The 21,507-nt window shown below is 42.8% G+C and overlaps 2 protein-coding genes across 2 annotated transcripts; one reads left to right on the top strand and one right to left on the bottom strand.

Annotated features, from left to right (window-relative positions):
- Window positions 1-231: 231 nt before the first annotated feature.
- Window positions 232-12,328, top strand: wdr47a (WD repeat domain 47a). Its single transcript, XM_083890185.1, has 17 exons — window positions 232-362; window positions 1,769-1,938; window positions 2,468-2,551; window positions 2,656-2,740; window positions 3,143-3,274; window positions 3,429-3,605; window positions 3,699-4,210; window positions 4,345-4,462; window positions 6,452-6,633; window positions 7,405-7,650; window positions 7,733-7,784; window positions 8,720-8,877; window positions 8,975-9,138; window positions 9,218-9,388; window positions 9,489-9,620; window positions 9,993-10,211; window positions 11,099-12,328. Exons 2-17 carry the CDS (start codon window positions 1,781-1,783, stop codon window positions 11,239-11,241), a joined length of 2,733 nt encoding a protein of 910 aa, XP_083746311.1. The 5' UTR covers window positions 232-362; window positions 1,769-1,780; the 3' UTR covers window positions 11,242-12,328.
- A 410-nt stretch (window positions 12,329-12,738) lies between these two features.
- gpsm2 (G protein signaling modulator 2) lies at window positions 12,739-20,288 on the bottom strand. Its single transcript, XM_083889062.1, has 14 exons — window positions 20,148-20,288; window positions 17,899-18,120; window positions 17,676-17,811; window positions 17,092-17,231; window positions 16,792-16,915; window positions 16,557-16,672; window positions 15,742-15,897; window positions 15,547-15,655; window positions 15,330-15,459; window positions 15,156-15,232; window positions 14,880-15,068; window positions 14,635-14,794; window positions 14,043-14,242; window positions 12,739-13,364 (listed from the first exon to the last, which is right to left on the bottom strand). Exons 1-14 carry the CDS (start codon window positions 20,210-20,212, stop codon window positions 13,182-13,184), a joined length of 2,007 nt encoding a protein of 668 aa, XP_083745188.1. The 5' UTR covers window positions 20,213-20,288; the 3' UTR covers window positions 12,739-13,181.
- Between the last annotated feature and the right edge of the window lie 1,219 nt (window positions 20,289-21,507).

Genomic DNA, 21,507 nt, shown 5'->3' with positions numbered 1-21,507 from the left:
GTAAACATCATTTATTTTGCTTTCACGTGAACGCCCAGTTGTCTCTGTCACGTTATTTGTTTCAATATGAAGTTGCGTGCGAGTGTATTGATGGAGGGATGGATTGTTGGATTGTTGGATGGATGGATGGGTGGGTGGAGGCTGGGCTCCTGCAGGCAGCAGCAGGCAGGGCTGGGCGGGCACCATCAGCAGCAGCAGCAGCAGACGCAGCGGAGGCAGAGAAAGATCCAGCTCCAGCGAGAAGAGGAGGTTCAGAGACAGCCAGCACAGACACAGACAAACACCGAGCCGTTTACTGTCGTGACAGCGTCGGAAACAAAACACCTGACACCGTCATCATCTCATGTATTTATAGAAACAAGGTGAGCATTATTATTATTATTACTATTATTGTTCGCAGATTTGTGTTGTTTTGAAACGGGGGGAGATCTGTCACACTCACCCCGCCCAGTCCAGCTAACTATAGCGGATGATGCCTCTCTCATGCTAGCTTCCAGCTCCCCCTCCTCAGCACCGGTCAAATTAGCCAGCTTTGTGTGAGCTCCGGCGGTAACTAGCTGTTTGTTGTTTGTGCTTTAATCCTGTCGTTTAATTCGCCAGTCACTGTGAGTTAAAGCTAACAAGCAGCTTAAGCTTTTAATACTCTGACTTGTGGCTGAATGTCAATGTTATTAGCTAGCCATCCCTCATGCTAGCTCAGCAGCACTGCAGTGTTTACTGTGTGAGCCAGTTTTTGTTTGTGTGAGCTGCTTTAACGCTAAATATACTGGTGTAGAGTCGTCTGTGCTCACTTCATTCATGTAGACCCATGGCTCTCAAATTGTGGCATATGTACCACCAGTGGTACGTGAGCTTCCTCTGGTGGTACTTGGAGGAAAATCAGAAATACTGTTCTACTGTATGTACCAGGGTATGTGATCGTAGTGGAGCTGAGGAATTTTGGGTGCGTAGAAAAATAAATAAATAACAAAGTTAGTCTTATTCACCTTATCCTTCATAGCTCCATCTTAATCTAATGTCACTATACCAGCCTCCCTATATGCCTCCTGTATTTTAACGTTGCAGATAATGGTGGTACTTGGAGAGCTCAATATTGTACTTGGTACTTGTTATTCTACCTGAAAGTAATGATCAGTTCAAGTTGTCACTAATAGTTTTTGGTACATTTATAGACTGCACTGTTGCCAATTTGTTTATTTTTGGAGACTGCAGTACAGTAGGTGTTGGCCTGATTTGGCAAGTTTCATGATTAAACCTGCTCAGCCTGTGTATTGAAATCTGACGAAGCATCTTGTTCATCCTGAATGAGTGCATGTGCATCACACATGCACACATGCTTGTTGAGGAGCTGTGCAGTTAAACCACAGTCCTTCAGTCAGAACCACCTGTCCAGATTTGTTCAAGCATTGTTCAAAAACAACTTGGGCTGAGACCCTGGTGATGTGGCCTAAATCAATATTACTCTGAGATATTATGAAAAAATATAAAGATATGCTTACATTTTGCATGTAAAAGCATATTTAATAGAAGGGGCTCAAACTCGTGTTATACATAAGATCATAGTCTTCACTTTCAGTCATCAGTATTCTGTCAGGTTTTTAAAAATCTGTAAAATGATAATGTGATAAAATGATCAGTATTATTGAATGATTGCCCTGCTTGCCTCCATATCTTCTCATTCTGGTCTGGAGTCTGACTGAATCTGAAGCTTGCTCTAATGCTGCTTTTTCATTTGTCCTTTGCATCATGGCTCTGGTGGGTGTGGCAGCCCGTCGTCACCATGACAGCGGAAGAAACCGTAAATATGAAGGAAGTGGAGATGATCAAGGTGATCCTGGACTTCCTAAACTCCAGGAAATTGCATATCAGCATGCTGGCTCTAGAAAAGGAGAGTGGCGTGATCAACGGGCTTTACTCGGACGACATGCTCTTCCTCAGGTAGTTGGTAGCATCTGTGTTGTTGCGTAACTGTTTTTCGCCTGGATTTAATAATCCTTTAGAGCCTTGCAGTCAGTTCTAAATAAATATTTCCTCATTTCCTAACACCGTGTTGAAAGCAAGCAACAGTCACACTGCACACAGTCCGATTATAGTCATCTTAGGTTGCAGCTCTGAAAAGCTGCGTACTATGGCAACAAAACAACAGGCGTCTGTTCCTGGCACACGTATAGTGTCCTCTGCATTCAAGATAGTGTAACACTGCACCAGTGCAGTGTAAGATGTCAGTGCTCCTTTGAAAGTCATCTGGGAGTGTGTCATCTGCAGTTACACTCAGTCAGATTATTTATTACATTTTTATTTTTCAAGTGTGTTGCTGCTAACAGGCTGTGGCATCATGTTACAGCTTTATTAAGAAAAAGATCACTGTAAGTAGGGATTCAGTGGTTCAATGGTTCAGTGTGTTTTAATGAAATCGAAAAATATGAGAACACAATTTCACATGTGCTTTGAAAATAAACCGTTGCAGGCAACTGGTGCTGGATGGTCAGTGGGATGAAGTCCTGCAGTTCATTCAGCCTTTGGAGTGCATGGACAAGTTTGATAGAAAAAGGTGAGATCACTGCCTGAATCAGTTTCCCCGTGTTCAATTTCATGTCTATTTTATTGTGCCTTTTAAGCAGCAGTTACAACTCAAGTGCTCTTTGTTGTGCTCAGGTTTCGTTACATCATCCTGAAGCAGAAGTTTCTGGAGGCTCTGTGCGTGAACAATGCCATGTCTGCAGAAGATGAGCCGCAGCATGTGAGTCCCAACGCTACATTAACAGATTGTAATGCTTTGCATTTTCCCAACCTCCTAAATATCCTCAGCTTTGAATCTCCATCCTGTTGTATTGTCTTTGTAACAGTGAGGCTGTGTCTTCCCTCTGACTGTCACTGGTTGTCATGGCAGTAAACAAGAAGACTCAGTCTCAAAGACAAAAAGCAAAAGAACCAGTTAATTAATACAATGCCAGCTTAAAACCCCACCATCTGTCTGATAATAAGAAAGAAGAAGGCAGATTGTGTTATTTTGTGTTAGCTAACTGGACTATTCCCTGGCATTAGTTTGGCTTGACATGTGAATAATGTGTTGGCATGTTGTTTTATTCTCTTTTGCATGTTGGTCTTAAAGCCAGTCTGAGATTTGTTTCATGTTTTTCAGCTGGAGTTCACGATGCAGGAGGCAGTCAAGTGTCTTCACGCCCTGGAGGAGTTCTGTCCCTCTAAAGATGACTACAGCAAACTGTGTCTCCTCCTCACGCTGCCTCGTCTCACAAACCATGCTGAGTTCAAGGCAAGATTTAAACCAAATTAGATTGCGCTTAATTATTATATTAGTAGTCAGAAACAAGTATCCTTTTATACTATATAGTGTTTTGTTGTCTCCTGCAAATTAAAACTGAACTTTCTTTGGTTAATTACCTTGGTGGCTGATTTCTCTGCCTCAGGATTGGAATCCGAGCACGGCCAGGGTGCAGTGTTTTGAGGAGGCCTGCACGATGGTGGCAGAGTTCATCCCAGCAGACAGGAAGTTGAGCGAGGCTGGATTCAAAGCCAGCAGGGATCGACTCTTCCAGCTTCTTATCAAGGGAGTCCTCTATGAGTGCTGCGTGGAGTTCTGCCAGGTGTGAACTGCAAAAACTAAACACAAATACAGGATTTTTGTTTGTGTGTGTTTTGTGTTGGTGGTAAAGTCGCTGTTATTGTTTTGTGTGCAGAGCAAGGCAACAGGTGAAGAGATCACAGAGAGTGAGGTCCTCGTGGGCGTCGATATGTTGTGTGGTAACGGCTGTGATGACGTGGACTTGTCCATGCTCTCCTGGATGCAGAACCTCCCCCACACCGTCTTCTCCTGCGCTTTTGAACAGAAGCAACTCAACATCCACGTGGACCGATTGGTCAAGCCCGCTAAGACGGGCTACGCCGACCTCCTCACCCCGCTTATCAGCAAACTGTCTCCATACCCTTCCTCTCCCCTCCGACGCCCGCAGTCTGCAGACACCTACATGTCCCGTTCCTTGAACCCAGCATTGGACGGCTTGTCCTATGGGCTGTCTGGCCAAGACAAGAGAGCGAGTGGTGGGGAGATAGCTCCGGGGAAAGGAGTCTCTCCAATGTCCCACTCGTTTGCCAACTTCCACTATCCTGGAGCAGGAGGGCAGAGCCTGAGCAGGAGTCTGATGATGGAGAGCTCTGACTGCCACAGCATTTTTGAGGAATCCCCTGAAACGTAAGGGCTTAGATTTAAACAGGAACTTATTTTGACTATGAGTTAAATCAGAGCAAGATGTGTGGATGTGTACAGTACCTTGCCACATTAAGTGATACGTTAACTGTTGCTGTCTGTGTGTTTTCTTTGTGAAGATCAAGGACAGACACTCCTGTGGACAAAATGATGAGTTCAGGTAGTGCCCAGAACCTGCGCCCTGACTCAGCTCCAGGCGAGGATGCACCATCTGCTGACTCTGCAGACAAAAACGAGGTAAATATCACTAACCTTTTCTTTTCTAACTTGTTAGACCTGTTGACACTTGACACTTGACACTTGACTTTCCTCGATGGGTGTATCCTAAAGTGACAGTCTAAATATAAGTCATTTCTCATGAGTGGTTTTAGTATGATGTGTCTGATTCATCCTCCTCTTGCAGCTCTTAATTACAGTCACTGCTGCTCGCTGAGCTTATTATAGCTCTGTGATATCAGTGTGATTGCACTTCACAATAATATGATTATCAAGGATAGCTCATCACAACTTAAAGGTTTTTGTTGGTTGTGTGAAATACTGATGGACACTGACAACTGCAGGGGCAGAGAGAGAGAGAGACAGATTTTAGCCACTTAACAAAGGGTTTCCCTAGCTTTCAATATCTATGATATTGAAAGAATGTGTTTGCTGCTTTTTGTTGTAGTTAGACAAAGCCTTTTACAACTGCAGGTACATTCACAGCATCCAAGTCCAGGAGAGAAAATCTGCCATTTTTCATCACAGCACACCATCACAGGAGTTGTCAATCCCCTGCTGTCGTCCTGAGCAGCACATGTAATGTTTCAAAATAGCCACAGTTCAAAAATCCCTTTTATGGAGCAAAATATTTATTACTCTTTTTGGTTTAGATTTTGGTTTAGGTTCATAATAATATTAGTCAGTAGTGCATACTCAAAACAGGCATTTGAATCAACTAATTTAATGATTTTTTATTTATGTTCATTGTGCATTATGTTGTGAAGATTATGAAACAATGAGTTGGTCCACTTTTTTGTAGAAAGTGGTAGAAAAACAAGCCCCAAGCGGATTTGATCCCAGGTCAGTGTGAACATGTAACTCGAGACACTGTGAGCATAAAAACAAAAATGAGTCATCATTACAGCCCTTATGATGTCTGTAAATACTGTGTTGGCGCAGTATGTTTCTGTCTGGCTCATGCCGTCTATTCTGGGCTCTTTGTGCACCTAGATGTGAAGTTCGGGCTCTGATCCGCCTTGCTCGTCGCCACGGAGACGCATAGAGAAGCCAAAAAAAAAAGCAGAAGCAGACTTTGCGACCTCTGTGATCTCACTGTCAATTCGCTGCTCTTGGTTTTTTGTTTTTCTCTCTGGCCTCCATCTGTTTTTTTCTCTCTTTCCTCAGCACTGGCACTCTGCCACTGTCCCTCCCATAATCAGAGATCCGCTCTCATCAGATTGTCAGGGCAGGAAGCAGAGGACAGAGAGGGGAAGTGACCCGTCCTTAGCTTCCAGTCTCACCCTCCTTCCTCCTCAAATATCTGAGCCAACCGAATGATCAAAATGATCACTGTACTGACTTGGTAGTGGACTTTTAACACGCTTACCTGTGTGTGAATATTAGTTTGTTCGAGCAAAATTTTGAGCAAAGCAACAGGATTAAAAATATATATAATAGGCATTTATCTAACACTCTCTGGAAACTAAAGTTGCACTCTGTGAGGTCAGTCTGGTACAACGTCAAGAATGGCTGGGCAGTGTGGGAATGACAATCCCTTCCACACCTGATGCAGGTGGACTCTGATACTTACCTGTCTGCCTGGTTTTGGGCTTTCCTCCTCTGCCTTGTTGCCTGCAACTGTCGGGCTAGTTTTTCTGGGAGTGTGGGTAGACTTTTCTGAACAGTCTGCCTCCAAGCCGATCGTTTCGATGCTGTGGTCTCCCCGGTGTTGAGATTGATGTTCAGGGCCTTCAGGTCTCTCTCGGAGTCTGCCTGTGGTCTGTTTTCCCTGCACCAGCTCTCTGTAGAGGAGGTCCTTGGGGATCCTGCCATCAACAATGCATAACAGTTATAAGAAACGTGAGCATGCTAATAAAATACAAATGATATGGCAGGAAATGGTGCAGTATGGATTTATGATATATTCACACTGTTCTTTTTGGTGAAAAATCTGATCTAAAACAGGGGGAAAAAAGGGTAGTCCGTGCAATGTTTTCATGGGCCCAATGGGTTGTGTTTCTTCTTCAGCTTCGTGACTCTACTGAGAAGTACGAGGAGTTTTATCGGCAGCGTCTTCGCGTGCAGCAGCACCTAGAGCAGAAGCAGCAGCAGAGGCAGATGTATCAGCAGATGCTGCTGGAGGGAGGAGTCCAGCAGGAGCCGCCGCCCAGCGACATGCAGCACAGCCTCACAGAGAAGTTCCTCAACAGGTACAGACACAATGAGAGTGCACATACTCACATAAATGAATGAACACGTGTTAAGTTCTCAGGCAAAGTACTTGTCAGAGTAAATCTATTGCATTCTGACCGAATTAAACCTGTTCATTATCGCATGGCTTTTGTTATCTTCACACAATGGAGGAGCAGCTGTCACACAAGGACAACTAGACTTGTTAAGCTGTGATACTAATGAGTCCCATGTGGCTTTTTCTGCATGACACGCACCTCCTCCCCCAAAACCTGCCCTCAGTCCTTGCTGCCTCATCTGTGAGTGACCTCACATCACACTGGGCCTCTGTAAAAACCTGAAGAAAAAAAAACATCTACCTTTGAAACTTCAACATACTGTTAAACGACTCAAGTTCATTAAAATTCAACAACGTGACTGATGATTGGGAGGATTTGCTGTTTTTTCTCTCTCTCAGCAGGACAAAGACCTTTAGATTTGTCCCAGAGGAGTTCCCCATTCCTCATTTCCCCTACCTCGCCTCGCCTCTTAAACCTCTGCATTATTCACATGGGAAGCTGAATCTGCACACAGTGACATCATTATTTTTCCTTTGCCCTGTGTTTATTTGTTGCCCTAATTCGATTTAAATAGTCTGTCAACCCGATCAGTGGATGTTCATCCTGTACCCACAAGTGGAATGAAATGTGTGGTAGTTTCTTTCTGTTAAAAATACTTTGTAACACTTTGGAAAAGACAGAAACAAAGGCAAAGGCTGTTGCAGTTAATCATGCTTGTATACTTGTACTCAGGTCCATTCAGAAGCTGGAGGAGCTGAATGTGGGGATGGAGAATTTAGGAGAAGAGGTGAAATCATTGGCCCAGCAGTGTAACGGCAATGGGAACATACCCGCCTCTGAAGACAATAACAACCCTCCGTCTGTGACTCCGGAACAAAGACAGACCCAAGGGGGAGGGGTGCTCAGCAGCACGCCACAGCGCACGGTGGGGGGGCGCACAGTCCCGCCTCCAGAAGAGTCCCCTGTCGTCTCTCAGAGGTAGCTGTGTTTTCGCAGTTCATGTCATATCATTGGATGATGATGATGATCAGATGATAAGAGTTTGTCTGTTTGTTGGCAGTGAGCAGAAACAGAAAGACGACTCTCCAGGCTCTCTCACCCGGAGCAAAGAGGTATGATACACAGAAAAGCAGCAGTGATACAAGTGGCTTTGGCGAGTCCTGCTGTGAATAAGTTGTACAGCATTTAATCATTTTGATTTTGCAGAATAATGAACCAAAAATGACCGTTCATCCACAGCTATTATTATTAGCAATAAGGTGATACTATACTGTATAAGGGTTGGTATCGGTCCGATACTGATAAAACTAACTGGATCAGATATCGGACAGATTAAAGTTTAAAATCTGAAACAGTCCAAAAGTCTTAAATATTGAAAGCTTAACTATGCACATGCAACTTTGTGATATCAGTATCGGACACAAAAAAAGTGGCCTCGTGCCATCCCTACTTCATATTATTAACACTTGTTTATCATTAGTCTGGTAATGTATTGCACATTTTAACAGAATTTTTAAAAATCTGTTTAAAGAAAATGTGTATTTATGCATTTTTCTGTTCACTTATTGAGCCATCACATTTTGGCAGTTTGTTCACCGAGCTAAGCTTTACAAACAGAAGGATAAGAAGGCGCAACATGACAAAGTAAATAAAGAGCGCCAAGCAAATTATGGTCATGTGGAAATGTCATGGAAATGTGGTTCCGTCTTCAGCCCTCGCATACCTCCTCATCCAGTAATTTCAGTAATTTTTCTAGTGAAATGGAGTGATGTTTTAGTCTCAATTTCTAAATGGTGTCTCTTATGAACCACGGTCAGGAACGGTTGTTATTTGGCTGCCTCTAAGCACCTCTGATTGATCGCACCTTTTTGTTTTCATCACACAAGCAGATACGGTGTCATGATAATTATACTAAGCAGATTATTACAGTTTGTGATTGGCAGGGATGTCACACTGGCATCACAAAGAAACTCAGATGAGATTAAGCAGCAAATTAAACGTCATCTGCTCTGTTAATGTGTTTTCGTATGTGTGGGTTTGTTTTCAGAGTGACAAGCCAAAAAGTCTCTTTGTTCCTGTGCACACTTTGGAAGATACTCAGGCCGTTCGCGCTGTTGCCTTTCACCCGTCTGGATCTCTGTATGCTGTGGGATCCAACTCCAAAACTCTACGAGTGTGCGCTTATCCAGAGACACTGGACACAAGGTGATCTACGTACAGTCAGCCAAACACCAGTCGTATGCTGCGGGAGCAAAGTAATAACAATGATCATAACAATCCTCTTCTCTCTTTTTTTCTGCAGCAATCCAACAAATCCGCCGGTCGTCCGCTTCAAGAGGAACAAACACCACAAAGGCTCCATCTACTGTGTGGCCTGGAGCCACTGTGGGAAGCTGTTAGCCACAGGCTCGAATGACAAATATGTCAAAGTTCTGCCATTTAATGCAGAAACATGCAACGCCACAGGTGAGCGCCATCATACCCGACTGCATGAACGCATCTGCGCTCTTTGCCGTCAGATTTGTCATTCTTGTTTGTGTCTCAGGCCCGGACCTGGAATTCAGCATGCACGACGGCACCATCAGAGACCTGGCCTTCATGGAGGGTCCAGAAAGTGGAGGAGCCATTTTGATCAGTGCCGGAGCAGGAGACTGTAACATCTACACGACTGACTGTCAGCGGGGACAGGGTCTGCATGCCCTCAGTGGACACACAGGTACAATGTTTGCTTTGTCCCTCGTCCCTGTCCGTCTGAATTCAGAGCCAAAAGACAGAAACATTACCAGCGAAATGTCTCTGTTGTGTGTTTCTGCCAGGTCACATTCTGTCTCTTTACACGTGGGGAAGCTGCATGATCGCATCTGGCTCCCAAGACAAGACTGTGCGATTCTGGGACCTCAGAGTGCCCAGCTGTATCCGAGTAGTGGGGACTGCATTCCATGGCTCAGGTATAGTTGAAATCCTGTGTCATCACATTCACCTCCACATATAATGGCCTTATCCTTCTAGAGCAGCCATAACCAAGCTTTACATTACATACTGTATACAAACAGGCAACTTGCCACAACCTTGAATCTGGCCTCTGTAAACTGCACTGTAAAACAAATTTTACTTACTTAAAATATGTCAAGGAAAGTGATTGCCTTAAAAAAAAATATGTAAAGCTTTGTTTTTTTAAAACTTAATTACAAAAATAAAAGCCTTGACTATTTGTTTCTCACAGTCCACACGCAATACCTTAATGGCCCACTAGGGGGTCTACAGCCCACACTTTTAGAATCACTGTTTCAGAGACCTACCCCTCATTTTTCACTCCACAGGCAGTCCCGTTGCCTCGGTAGCTGTCGATCCAAGTAGCCGTCTCCTGGCAACGGGGCAAGAGGACAGCGCGTGCATGCTGTATGACATCAGAGGAGGACGCATCGTCCAGGTGTACCGGCCGCACAGCAGCGACGTCCGGTCTGTTCGGTTTTCCCCCGGAGCGCACTACCTGCTCACTGGTTCCTATGATACAAAGGTCATGGTCACCAACCTCCAAGGTACGTTTTTAATCTGAAGTGAATTTAATCCAACATTAATGTCTTACCTGAGGAGTGTGAGGTCGAGGGTTTTAAACACTGGACTGACTAAAATCGGTGATAACCAACAGCCAGATGCTTCTTCATGGATTATATGATCTATTCATACAACCTAGTTTGATATACCCTGATATAAGTCTTACTTTAAAACTGTCACGCATAAACATTAGTATAATAAATATAATGGAATGTCTGGTACATTTAAACCATTGTCAAATTAGTGAAACCCAACTCTCACTCATTGTGCTAGTAAAGCAAGATGATTACAAATGCTCCCTCAGTCAGGTCTGATAGTTTTGCTTGACAAAACCTGTTTTCTGATGAAGGACACAGCCAAGGTTGGCAGGGTTACTAATTACCCTTTCAAAAATGTAGTTAGTAACCTCATCCAAGTACCACATTATTAAAGTAATGTAACTTGATTACTTTCCGTTACTTTTGGATTACGTCAATACAAACACAAATAAAGACGAGAGAAAATCAAAGGGTTAAAGGAGTGTGATGTGAAGCTGGGAAAAGGAAAACAGAGTGTATATTGTTATGTATTTTAATTATAATCCTACTAATGAAACCAAATGTCTGAGTTTGCCTTTTTTCCCTGTAACTGTTCACAAACACTAAACTGGGGCAGACTAACTGTTAGGTGTGCGACTGTTGCATAAATTCTCCTTTATGCTTTTATTTAAATTGCAAAACCAACAAATCAAAAAATGAAACTGTTAACAGCACAAGTATTTTGTTAACACCATAGTAGTTATATTAGTTGGTCAGTAGAGAAACTGTGGACTATATCTGTTGTGTGATCTGTCTCACTGAGTTGTGATGCGTGTGTGTGCGTGTGTGTTTAGGTGACCTGACCAAACAGCTGCCTCTAACCGTGGTGGGAGAGCACGGCGACAAGGTGATTCAGTGTCGATGGCACACAGACGACCTGTCCTTCCTCTCATCCTCTGCTGACCGCACCGTCACACTCTGGACACACAACCCGTAACATAGTTACAGAATATATATATAAGCAGTTCTTATAATCTATAAAGACATAACATTCCCTCCCTCAAAACAACACTGCACTCCCCTGCAGTATGAACATGGTCTCACCCTGTCGACACAAACGCACTCACAGGTGAACGAGTGTTTCCCCTCCTGTCTGTACAAAAACAAATGTATACAAACCTGTGACACATGAAAAGCACACACACACACACGCATGTCCTCCTTTGACTTCACACCCCCATCATACTGATAGTCGTCTCACTAAAGGGTAAAACATCAGGATCATTCATCATTCTTTGAAGCTGAGGTTTAACTGAACAGAGGTGGTTAGTTCATGATGGTGCCTTCCTTCAGTTTGCAGTTTCCATAAAGGGAAGAAAAAAAAGTTGCATTTTCAAAGATTGAATTTTGTAATTTAAGGGAAAAAACAAACAAAAACAAACCATTCCTTCTTATGCATATCATTTCATCACAGCTAGTATCATGCTGCTATTATTGTCCAGGGAAACAAGAGTCAAATATGGTGATGTTAAATGTACATTTTGAGTGGTGAGCTTTTCTCATCATGAGGCTGAATCTGTGGATGTCCAACTGTGAGATTTACCGATGTCTACTGTTATTCTGTCCACCACATTAATACAACGCAAAGTGTAAATTAGCTCACGCATTTGTTTGGATTTTTAAAAGCCTGTTCTTTGCACTGAAGGTGTTACAGTGTCTTGTGATGGCCTGCTTACAGTGGAAGATTGTTGTGTTGGCATCAAAGGGAAATACAGCATGTAACGTTTGGTTTAGTGCTCTGCCTTCAGTGTTACAAAGCTTTGGTTCGTCTGCTGCTGTAGCGAGAGAACAACTGTAGGGTGCAGCCTTTGCCCATATAAATAATCTAATCATATGCACAGTGGAATTGGAAGTACGGGTGCAATATTTGATTAGAGCCAGTATTCAGAGCAAATGCATTCTATTATTTTCTTGTATTTAACATGAGCACTTTTATTTCTAACATGGATTTATTATTTCTACGAGATGCATATTTAAGTTGTATATGTTAATGTATAGTATTCGGTATATTGTTTTAACAAATGAAGCCAAACTAATACGTACATAGGTGTATTTATTTCCTCTGTGTTCATGTGTGTACAGTTAGTGCGTTTTGGAAATGCTAGTGGCTCTTCGTATCAAGCCTTTCTAATTCTTGTTTTTAAAAAGGTGACTTAAATTAACTGAAGCTAACTCTAGTCTAACTGCTGGTACGTTCAATAAAGTGTCTTTTACACAAGTTGTGTTGTGTGTGTTGTTGAAATGGAGAGTAAGCAAGATGCCTACAGGAAGATTTATTCATCTTATCTCCCTGAACATTTAGTACAAAAGACGGGTAAAATTCATTGTTTTATCAAACACTTTTGCTTAAAATACTTTTTGTTAATTTCCTGTCTGACCTCTTACACCCACCAAAAAACTCACACATAAACAAAATACATGGAAAAAGTCAAGTGCTGTACCTCCGTGTCCACTGCTATGTAGAACCACATGAATGAATAGTGGTGGGACGGCTGTTAGAATTAGAACAATCATAAAAATCCACAATAAATACAAACATAACTGTAGTTGTGTATTGATAAATACACACATGATATGAAATGTGCCGGAGCACCAGATAACGAAGAACAAGGAATAAAAAGAAAGAAAAAAACATTTGTCCCTGAAGCTACTGAATTGTTTGTGTTGTGCAAGTTGTGCGAAGCAAGTCCTTGTAGAGTTGTTTTTAGAGTTTTCCCTTCTATATACACTCAGTGCACAGTGCGTAATGTCCAAAAGGAGGATTATAACGACAGACAAGCGGTTGCTTTTTTTTCTCAGTGACCACCCCATTGTCCACTTCATGAGCTATAGAAGAAAAAGCCAACTAACACCTGTTTGTCCCTTTAGTGTTTTACTTCAGTTAGATTTGGAGGTGGGCCTGCCTACTGCGCTCATTGCCGAGGGCAGGGTGACGCGCTGCTCGTCCATTCGTTTGGCCTGAGAGCGCATGATGAGGCTGAAGAAGTCCTCATCTGGTACAGTGGGGCCTCGGGCTGAAGGAGGGGGAGGGGCACAGCGCTGGTCATCCAAACGGGAGCCCTGCAAGAAAGAGAAAATAGTTTGAGCTCTGTTCAGGGCATTTTAAGTGAAGTTTCTTGTTTGGACAAGCATATGTATAATGGTGTTCCCATGTTTCTACAACAGCTAAAAAGGACAGTGAAAAGTTATGACACAAAGAAAGAAGCGTGACATCCTTTCTGGTGTGTGAAGGCCACCATAGACTCGTTTTAATGTCTGTGGCAGCCAGAGTAATGAAATGCAGCGTCACACAACAGCACAATGGCTGACAACACTAGAAAGGCCCACAAAAAGTCTGAAAAGCATACTCTACTAATATCAGTGCAAGTTCATAGTTGTATTTTCGATCATAATCGCACTTATAGCTTCTCACGAACGTAACAATGTGCCTCCATGTGCCTAGCTGCCCTAGGTCTCCTGGATGCAATGTCTTGACGATATTTTCTATTAATTTCGCAACTCTTTTGATGAATAAAAGTTTTAATGGAAAACACAAAAAAATGGTATGGGTGACCCCAAACTTTTGAACTGTAGTGTTAAAAAAAAACCTTGCTTAGTTCCAGTCACTATCCCTCTCTCTCTGTGAGACTAGGGAAGGGTGGGGGATAAAAACTAGGTCAAACCAGAACCACAGTATTGTGCCAGTTACTCAGAGGTTCCACACACAAAAAACAGTGAATACACAGTCTAATCTGGTACCTGGCACTTCACGAGCATATCGAAGAAGTTGTCGTCGGGCTCATCGCTGTCAGCGTTGGCCATCAGATGGTTGAGCACAGCCTGGTTGCTGTTTTGATGGAGCCTGAGTCCAGGAAGGCTTCCACCTGCCGCTGCCGCTGATGATGACTCCTTTAACCGCCGGCCTTGGGCGCCCGAGATGTTCGCGGTCTCTGACACAGCTGTAGAGAGAGAGGATTAAAGATGAACACGAGGGATGTTTTATTTTAGTATGAGAGGGAAGTTTAAATAAAGAAATCTATAGTTTTTGAGTATTTGTATGTGTGAGGGGCCACAAAGCCGGGTAGTGGCAAGCACCCTTGTCTCACAGCTAGAAGCTTTTCCTCAGGTTTCTTCTCACAGTCCAAAAACATACAAAGGGTAATTGGACACTCTAAATTGACATGGATAGGTGTGTGTGTGTGAGAGTGAATGGTTGTTCTTCTGTGTATGTTGTGCTAGAATGGACTGGCGCCCAGGTCCATGGTCTAACCCGCCTTCTGGCCCCTCAGTGACCCTTATGTGGAGGATAAAGTGGCAGACAATGAGTGAATTTATGAATGTATGAACTCACATTTCCTGATGATTCGAGGAGGTGCCTCTGGGCCGCCATTTAATGATAACCTGCTGCCCTTATCCTGTATAGAACAGCGCTGGTCATCCATACGGTTGCTCTGGAAACGGCTCAGCAGGTCAAAGAAGCCCTCGTCTCCGAGCATTTCAGGACTGAGTCGCTAATGGAGAAGAAAAACGCGATCATGAAACACAACATAACAGAAGAGTTTTGGCTGCGTGGAGACTAAATAGTGGTCCCTTTACCTTCTGTGGTCCCTGTGTCGACGTCTGACTGGTGTCCAGGGTGTTGCTGGTGTCCTGGAGGACCTTACTGGAGCCACCAGACTTGAACTTCTTCCCGCGCAGACGACTGACAAACAACAGTTTGGAGGAGCTCTTAGCCAGTGAGGGTTTGGACTGTTTGGTCAGGATGTCACTGTTGTACTTCGGACCCTTCAGAACACAACAATGGATGAGTTACCACAACAGGACGCAGGGAGGACAAACCTTTGAAAAGCCTACACAGTGGGCCGTACTTACATTCATCTTGTCCGGAGTGAGTTTCATCAGCTCCAGGTTCTCCATGCTGTGTCTCCTGCTCATCCTTGGCCTCGCTCCTAAAAACAGATGAAAACAGTTTACGCCTGTGACAATGGCACACCGGACAGAACTGTGGGTTCATGCTGTTTGATTGATGTAGTGGTTTCTCTTTACCATGTTGGTTGTAGTCTGCATCCTTATTCTCAGAGAGGGTGGAGTTATTTGTGCTGTAGCTCAGACCCAGAACCATCTGAAGGTCTGACACATTCATACGAGCCGTCAGCTCCCCGCTCCTGTCTCCAGTCTGGAAGGAAAACAAAAGAAAAAGTTCACCTTTTTACAACAGCAAAATATCTTGACATGTTTTTGGTCCATTTAAAACATTTTATACCTCTTTGCAGATCTCCAGGTGTTTCTCAGCAAAGTGCATGGCCTGGTCATGGTTCCCCAGTGCAGTGTAAGCATTTCCCAGACTCCAGCATGCACGCCCCTCCCCAATCCTATGGAAAAACATTTAAATTCATATAAAGGGGCACAGAGAAAATACAGTAAATATCAGCATACATCCGACTGTAAGTGCATTTACCTGTCATTAAGGTCCTGGGCGATGATGAGGTGTTTGAGATGGTAGTCTATGGCTCTCTCAAAGTCCTGGAGAAGTGTGTAGGTGTTGCCGAGACTGTAACAGGCCTGAGCCTCCACAGCTCGGTCTTTCAGCTGCCTCGCCAGCTGCAGCGTCCTCCTGACAAACACACAGACACACACAGGATCAACGCGCCGCACACACCGAGACACATCGATTATCACCACTCACTGTCTATATAAGAGGCCTAAAAATATATATATGGGTATGACATTCAATGTGCTACATCTAAACACAGTCACAGTAGCGATGTAATGGTGACATCACACAAAATATTCATATCTAGATCACAGTTGTGTAAAAATTTCTGTTTTTGGTAAGACGGCTGTAGTTGGATCAAGAAAAGCGCAGACATTATTTATTTACATGAACTGATTTTCCCATGTCTATCTAGTAGAGCTGCAATCAATTAATCTGTTTATTATTTAATTGATTAATCGGTTGGTCAAGAAAATGTCAGAAAATGTTAAAAAAGCTTAATCAGTGTTTGTCAAACCTGGAAATGACGATGTTCTTGTTTTGTCCACAAACGGAAATGATTCAGTTTTTCAAAGAAGCGACGACAGTATTCACATTTAAGAAGCTAAAACAATCATAAATCTTGTATGAATCAAATAGCTTCAAACTGATTAATCAATTATCAAATTACTTGACGATAAATTTAGTTGTTTCAGCTCTACTATCCAGTATACTATGTAAAGTATGATGTGTAAACATGCTGTATCATATTGTCAGTTCATGTGTGAGCTGTGGCTTACTTGTAATTCTCAGCCGCCACTTCAAATTCACTTAAAAATATATAGGCATTCCCCAGGTTGCAGTAAGCCCGTCTCTCCGCCGAGCGGTCACCAAACTCTTTGGCTATGAGCAAGCGCTGAAAAACACAAATCACACAATAATTCTATGATTAAAATCACTGTAATTAGAAACATATTTCATTAAATAGCCTGTTACAGAGTTTGGGTTTAAAATGAATGAAGGGTTCCTTCACACCTGCTCATGAGAAGCCACTGCTTGGCGAAAGTATCCCAGCAGATAGTGCGTATTGCCGAGGTTCCCGTAAGTTCGACCCTGTGCGGCTCGGTCTCCGAGCTCTTTCACGATGGCCAAGTTTGCCCTGAAAATCCACATAACAAGCAAGTCAGTCAGCACTTCAACTATCAGCAACTGATCAAAACAGGAATAATAACACCCAACAACCCGTACCGTACCATTACTCTGGAACCCCGTTCCACTCGGTGGTATCACACCATACAATTAACACACACACAAAACAAACACTGAAAGACTTACTCATAATACTCAGCTGCCTTCCTCAGTGCCACCATGACTTCCTCTGGGAAATCTCCTGGCTCCGCTCCACTCCAGCAGATACTTTTGCCTTGGGCATGATACACGTTCCCGAAGTTATACAGAGCTCGCGCTTGACCCACCTGACCCACAAATCAAAGAAAAACAAGTCAAGAACAACAAGAAGAGTGTTTTCTGAATCCGTCACACACCATAATATCATTTACAAGCAGGGCTGGGCAATAATTCAGTATCGATATAACAAAGATTCAATATATATCAATATAACGTTTATGCAACTATGCAAATACATTTTCAGACACAACACATACACTTGAATGTTTTGCTTCATATTTGTAAAATGGTTTAACAAGTGTTAGTTGTTTCCAGTCTGTTAAGAAGTTTAAAACCACTCATTATATACGTCTTCTTGATTAAGAAGTTTAAAACCACAACTAACTGGTTAATTCAATATTAACTCAGGAGCGAAAATCAGCCTTTTACATTTTATCGCAATAATAAATCACCGATTTCATGAGCTTCTATTGTGATAATGGTTTTGTCCATAATTCCCAGCTCTGCCTCACCTTGTCGTTCATATCCCTCGCTATGTCCAAGTGCCTCTGACAACAAACCACAGCCTCATCAAAGCGCCCCAACACCTTTAACGTGTTGCCAAGGTTTCCACTGGCTTTGGCTTCACCGAGCAGGTCACCAATTGTTCTTATACAAGACACATTACAGTATGTGAGCAATCATAAAACCATGATTTACAAGCAGAGTAAGGAGGAATGTCGTAGATGATCTCACCTGGTCAATGTGAGGTCATGCCGGTGAAACTCCAGGGCCTTTGTGTAGTCATGCAGGTGGAAGTAAGCATTGCCCAGCTGGCTGTAGATCGCACTGAGCACCTGCAGATCTTCTGTGCCCACCTGAATGGCAGCTTCAAAGAAGGAGACTCCCGCTCTGTAGTCTCCGACCTTACAGAGCCGCTCTCCCTCCAACGCCAACTCCAGGCAGGACACCTCCATTCTACAGCAGCAGAGGGAAGTAGAATCAGTCAATCAGGTTTTATGTTTCAACTTGCTGAGCCTCAAAAAAATTGAGAAAAATATCAATAAGCTTCTCTAAAAAGTCAGGAAAACAAAACGTTGTAGAAGGTGTGGAGAAACAGACCTACTCTGACTGTGACTTCAGCCAACTGAGAGGACCTCTTTCTAAGCAAAGGAAAACCGTTAAGTAACTTCCTTCCACTGCAGAAAACAATGGATCACACACTAACACGTCTTTCAAAGTATGGCAGAGAGCTTTTGCAGTCACGAGAGGCAAAGAGCTCATGAGCTGATGTTCTGACAAGTGGGATTTTGTGAATTAGTTAGAAGTTAGTCTTTTTAATGAAAGAAACACTTTGACAATGTATATAGTAGCTTATGAGGGTGATGTTTTTATTTTTGGTAATAGCGTTACCAAAAAAATCTACAAACAACAAAAACAACACAAAAACAGAATGAGACTGTATTAACAGTTAACTGAATAATCAAGACTGTAAAAAATAAGATTTTTCAAGCAAAGATGAAAGGGAGAGTAAAACAATGGCGTACGGCTATTCTATAACACTCTACGCACACTTTACTCTAAAGAACTTTTGTTTTTCAGGAAGCTGTATTGTTGGAAGGAGATCAGCTTCACACAAAGTCCTTTCAGTTTGTTTATCTCAGGATTTCCTGCTGTACCCAACCCAAGGTTTTGTGTGAAGGCTCTAAAAAAAACTAACCCAGGGAGCACTTCATTAGATGACGTTAACACTTACAGTCTATGGTGAGCTATTTAATTGACACAAAAACAACAAATAAATTGCGAATAAAGGCAGACATGGTCTCCTGAAAAGTTTTTCCATCAATCAATTGGGCATTAAAGTAGAAAGCCTTTTGTTTACTACCAAGTTCACAACACATTATTGAACACTATAGCCATGGTAAACACTAGCCTACCTGCTGGCTTTTCCTGTCTTAATAAAGCAGCAGGAACACACGGAGCATCTGAGAGGCATCTACTGATGTTTCCACTGGAAAAACCTTCCAGGCTGCTGCTCCCTCTCTTTCTCTGAAGCATGGATAGGATTAACTCAACCAAATTAATTAGCCATTACTAAGTTAAAGTGATGATAATCTTTGTTTGTGTTTCAATTAAGTCTTGAAAAAGGTTGAAAAACAGCCTTCCTTTTCTCTGATACCATCTGACGTCAGAGATATTTTTGCATCACACACTGCAAAACTGTCTCGGAGATGCGTGGCGTTATCAGAGTATTAACTTCCAATGCATGGCGAAGAAAGTGTTCAATCAGCATTTTCTTTGGTAATCTGCTTATCTTTCCTGCAGGTTCTCTTGCGACCTGGTCACCTGAGATTACGGCTTTGGAGGGCACACACGACAGATTAAAGAGACGCTAAGTAGATTTCTCCGAGCTGTCAGAGACAAACAGACTCTGAAGTGTGGTATAATGGAATCAGTTAGGTTAACAAACTTGAAAACAGCCCTTATAGGAACAGACATCGTCCAAACTAGCAGATGCCCACTCCATCCGTACAAGATGGACACACATGTTGAGAAAAACAACACTGACACTGATGAATTTTTCAGGGCTTGTTAAATATTGAAGCTGGAGCAAGTCTCTTTGTATTTAGCAGGTCACACCTGCTGCACACCTGCTACCGCTCTTCACCTGGGTATGTATGGACAGCTGGCTGATGCCTATTGTTTAGGAGACTCATCTGCCTTTAGTCAACAAACCCACAGAACCACAGTAAAATGAGACGCCACAATTTCAGGTCCACATTATACGAAAAATACTGTCATGAGCAACATGACACTGTTATATCTAATATAAGCAGCATTCAAATAATTGCGATAACGGAGTGTTTCTTCTCTTATCTATCAACAAATGATTTAATCAATAATCCAATCAAAAAATGAATGAAGAGGAAAATATGAAAAGCTATGAAACCCGAGCCCCAGTTTCAACTCTACAACTATAAGTTGAGAGAGAGTGTTTTTCCTACCTGTAACGGACATGAAGAGACTGCTCCTCAACTCGCGTGCTAACCACTGAGGCACTGGTATCCATTGAAGTGCATAATATGAGGGAAAATCCCAGTTTCGTCCCCCCAAAAAATGGCCGTGTTCAAAACAAGTGCCAATGAGAAAGAAATAAAATTCTTTGGTCAAAAGGAGTTGAGGAGGAGGAGGAGGCGATCCTAACAAAAACATCAACCAATGTGGTGAAGTATGCGACTGTCTCTCCGCTGAATGTTGACAAGGAACAGTGACTGCATAGAAGCTGCAGAGTCCTGAGTGTCAGTCCACACACTGCTGCTTTCGTATAGAACGTCACTGTCCCTCAATCTCTCCTCAGCGGCCTTCTGCAAAGAGAACACAAGATGCTGTATGTGAAGCCTCATTCTGGCCACACAGTGCCATGGCAACACCAACCAAACAGCAGTGTGCACAAGGGGGGCAGGCAGGAAGCGAGGGAGCAGGACGGGAACGAATGGATGGGGTCAAAACAGGCAAGCTGTCTAACTAAAGACGGTGACTCAGTTTATCCAGGCTTGGAGACGTGCGTATGTAGTGCGTAAAGTTGCTACAAGGTGAGAAAGATGGGTATGCTTCAGCAAGGAGAGAGAGGCCACGATTGGCTGAGGAAAAGAGAAGCACTGGAACAAATCATGTTGCAACACATGTTACGATATAGGGAAAGACACATAATCGACTGTGCCTATATGACTTCCACCAAAGGAAAGGACAGCAATAAGCAAGCTACGTGCATGGTTTGAGACAGACAGCACCAAATACAAACCAGAGCTAACCACACCCATTTCTCCTCAAATTTTAATCCTTCTGCCCCTCCCTTCTGTACACACACACACACACACACACACACCCAAAGGGAATTGGAGCAGAGCAAACATTCTATCTATTCCTGTGCCAAACAACAGCTAAAAGACAGTCATGGTAAACAAGAAGTGTGTTCACATCTCAGTCACTCAGTGATAGTCTTTTCCCACTGTTACCTTGTTATTCATCATGATTATATTTATAACAGAATAACTGTGTGAAAATATGACTATTTTACAATTTACATCAAAGAAGCAAAACAGACTAACAGAGAGCCTGAACGCTGATGAATAGTAAAAAATGTTTATAACTATGAAGCTTATATTAGCTCTGTCAGTACTACTTAAAAGCCCAAAACAATGTCAGATGCCCTCTAAATTTAAGAATCCAGTTCTGTCTATTAGCTCAGCACTGGGCTCACACAGTGAGATGCCTTAAGAACAAATGACAATCACAATAAATACAACATTTCAGTCATGTATTATTAGTGTCAGCATTCCTATTTGAGTAATGAGGCACAAAACG

The sequence above is a fragment of the Microchirus variegatus genome (genome assembly GCF_963457635.1).
Source record: "Microchirus variegatus genome assembly, chromosome: 5".
NCBI lineage: Eukaryota > Metazoa > Chordata > Actinopteri > Pleuronectiformes > Soleidae > Microchirus > Microchirus variegatus.
The sequence above is the reverse complement of the archived record's forward strand: the minus strand, read 5'-3'. Positions and strand labels throughout refer to the sequence as shown.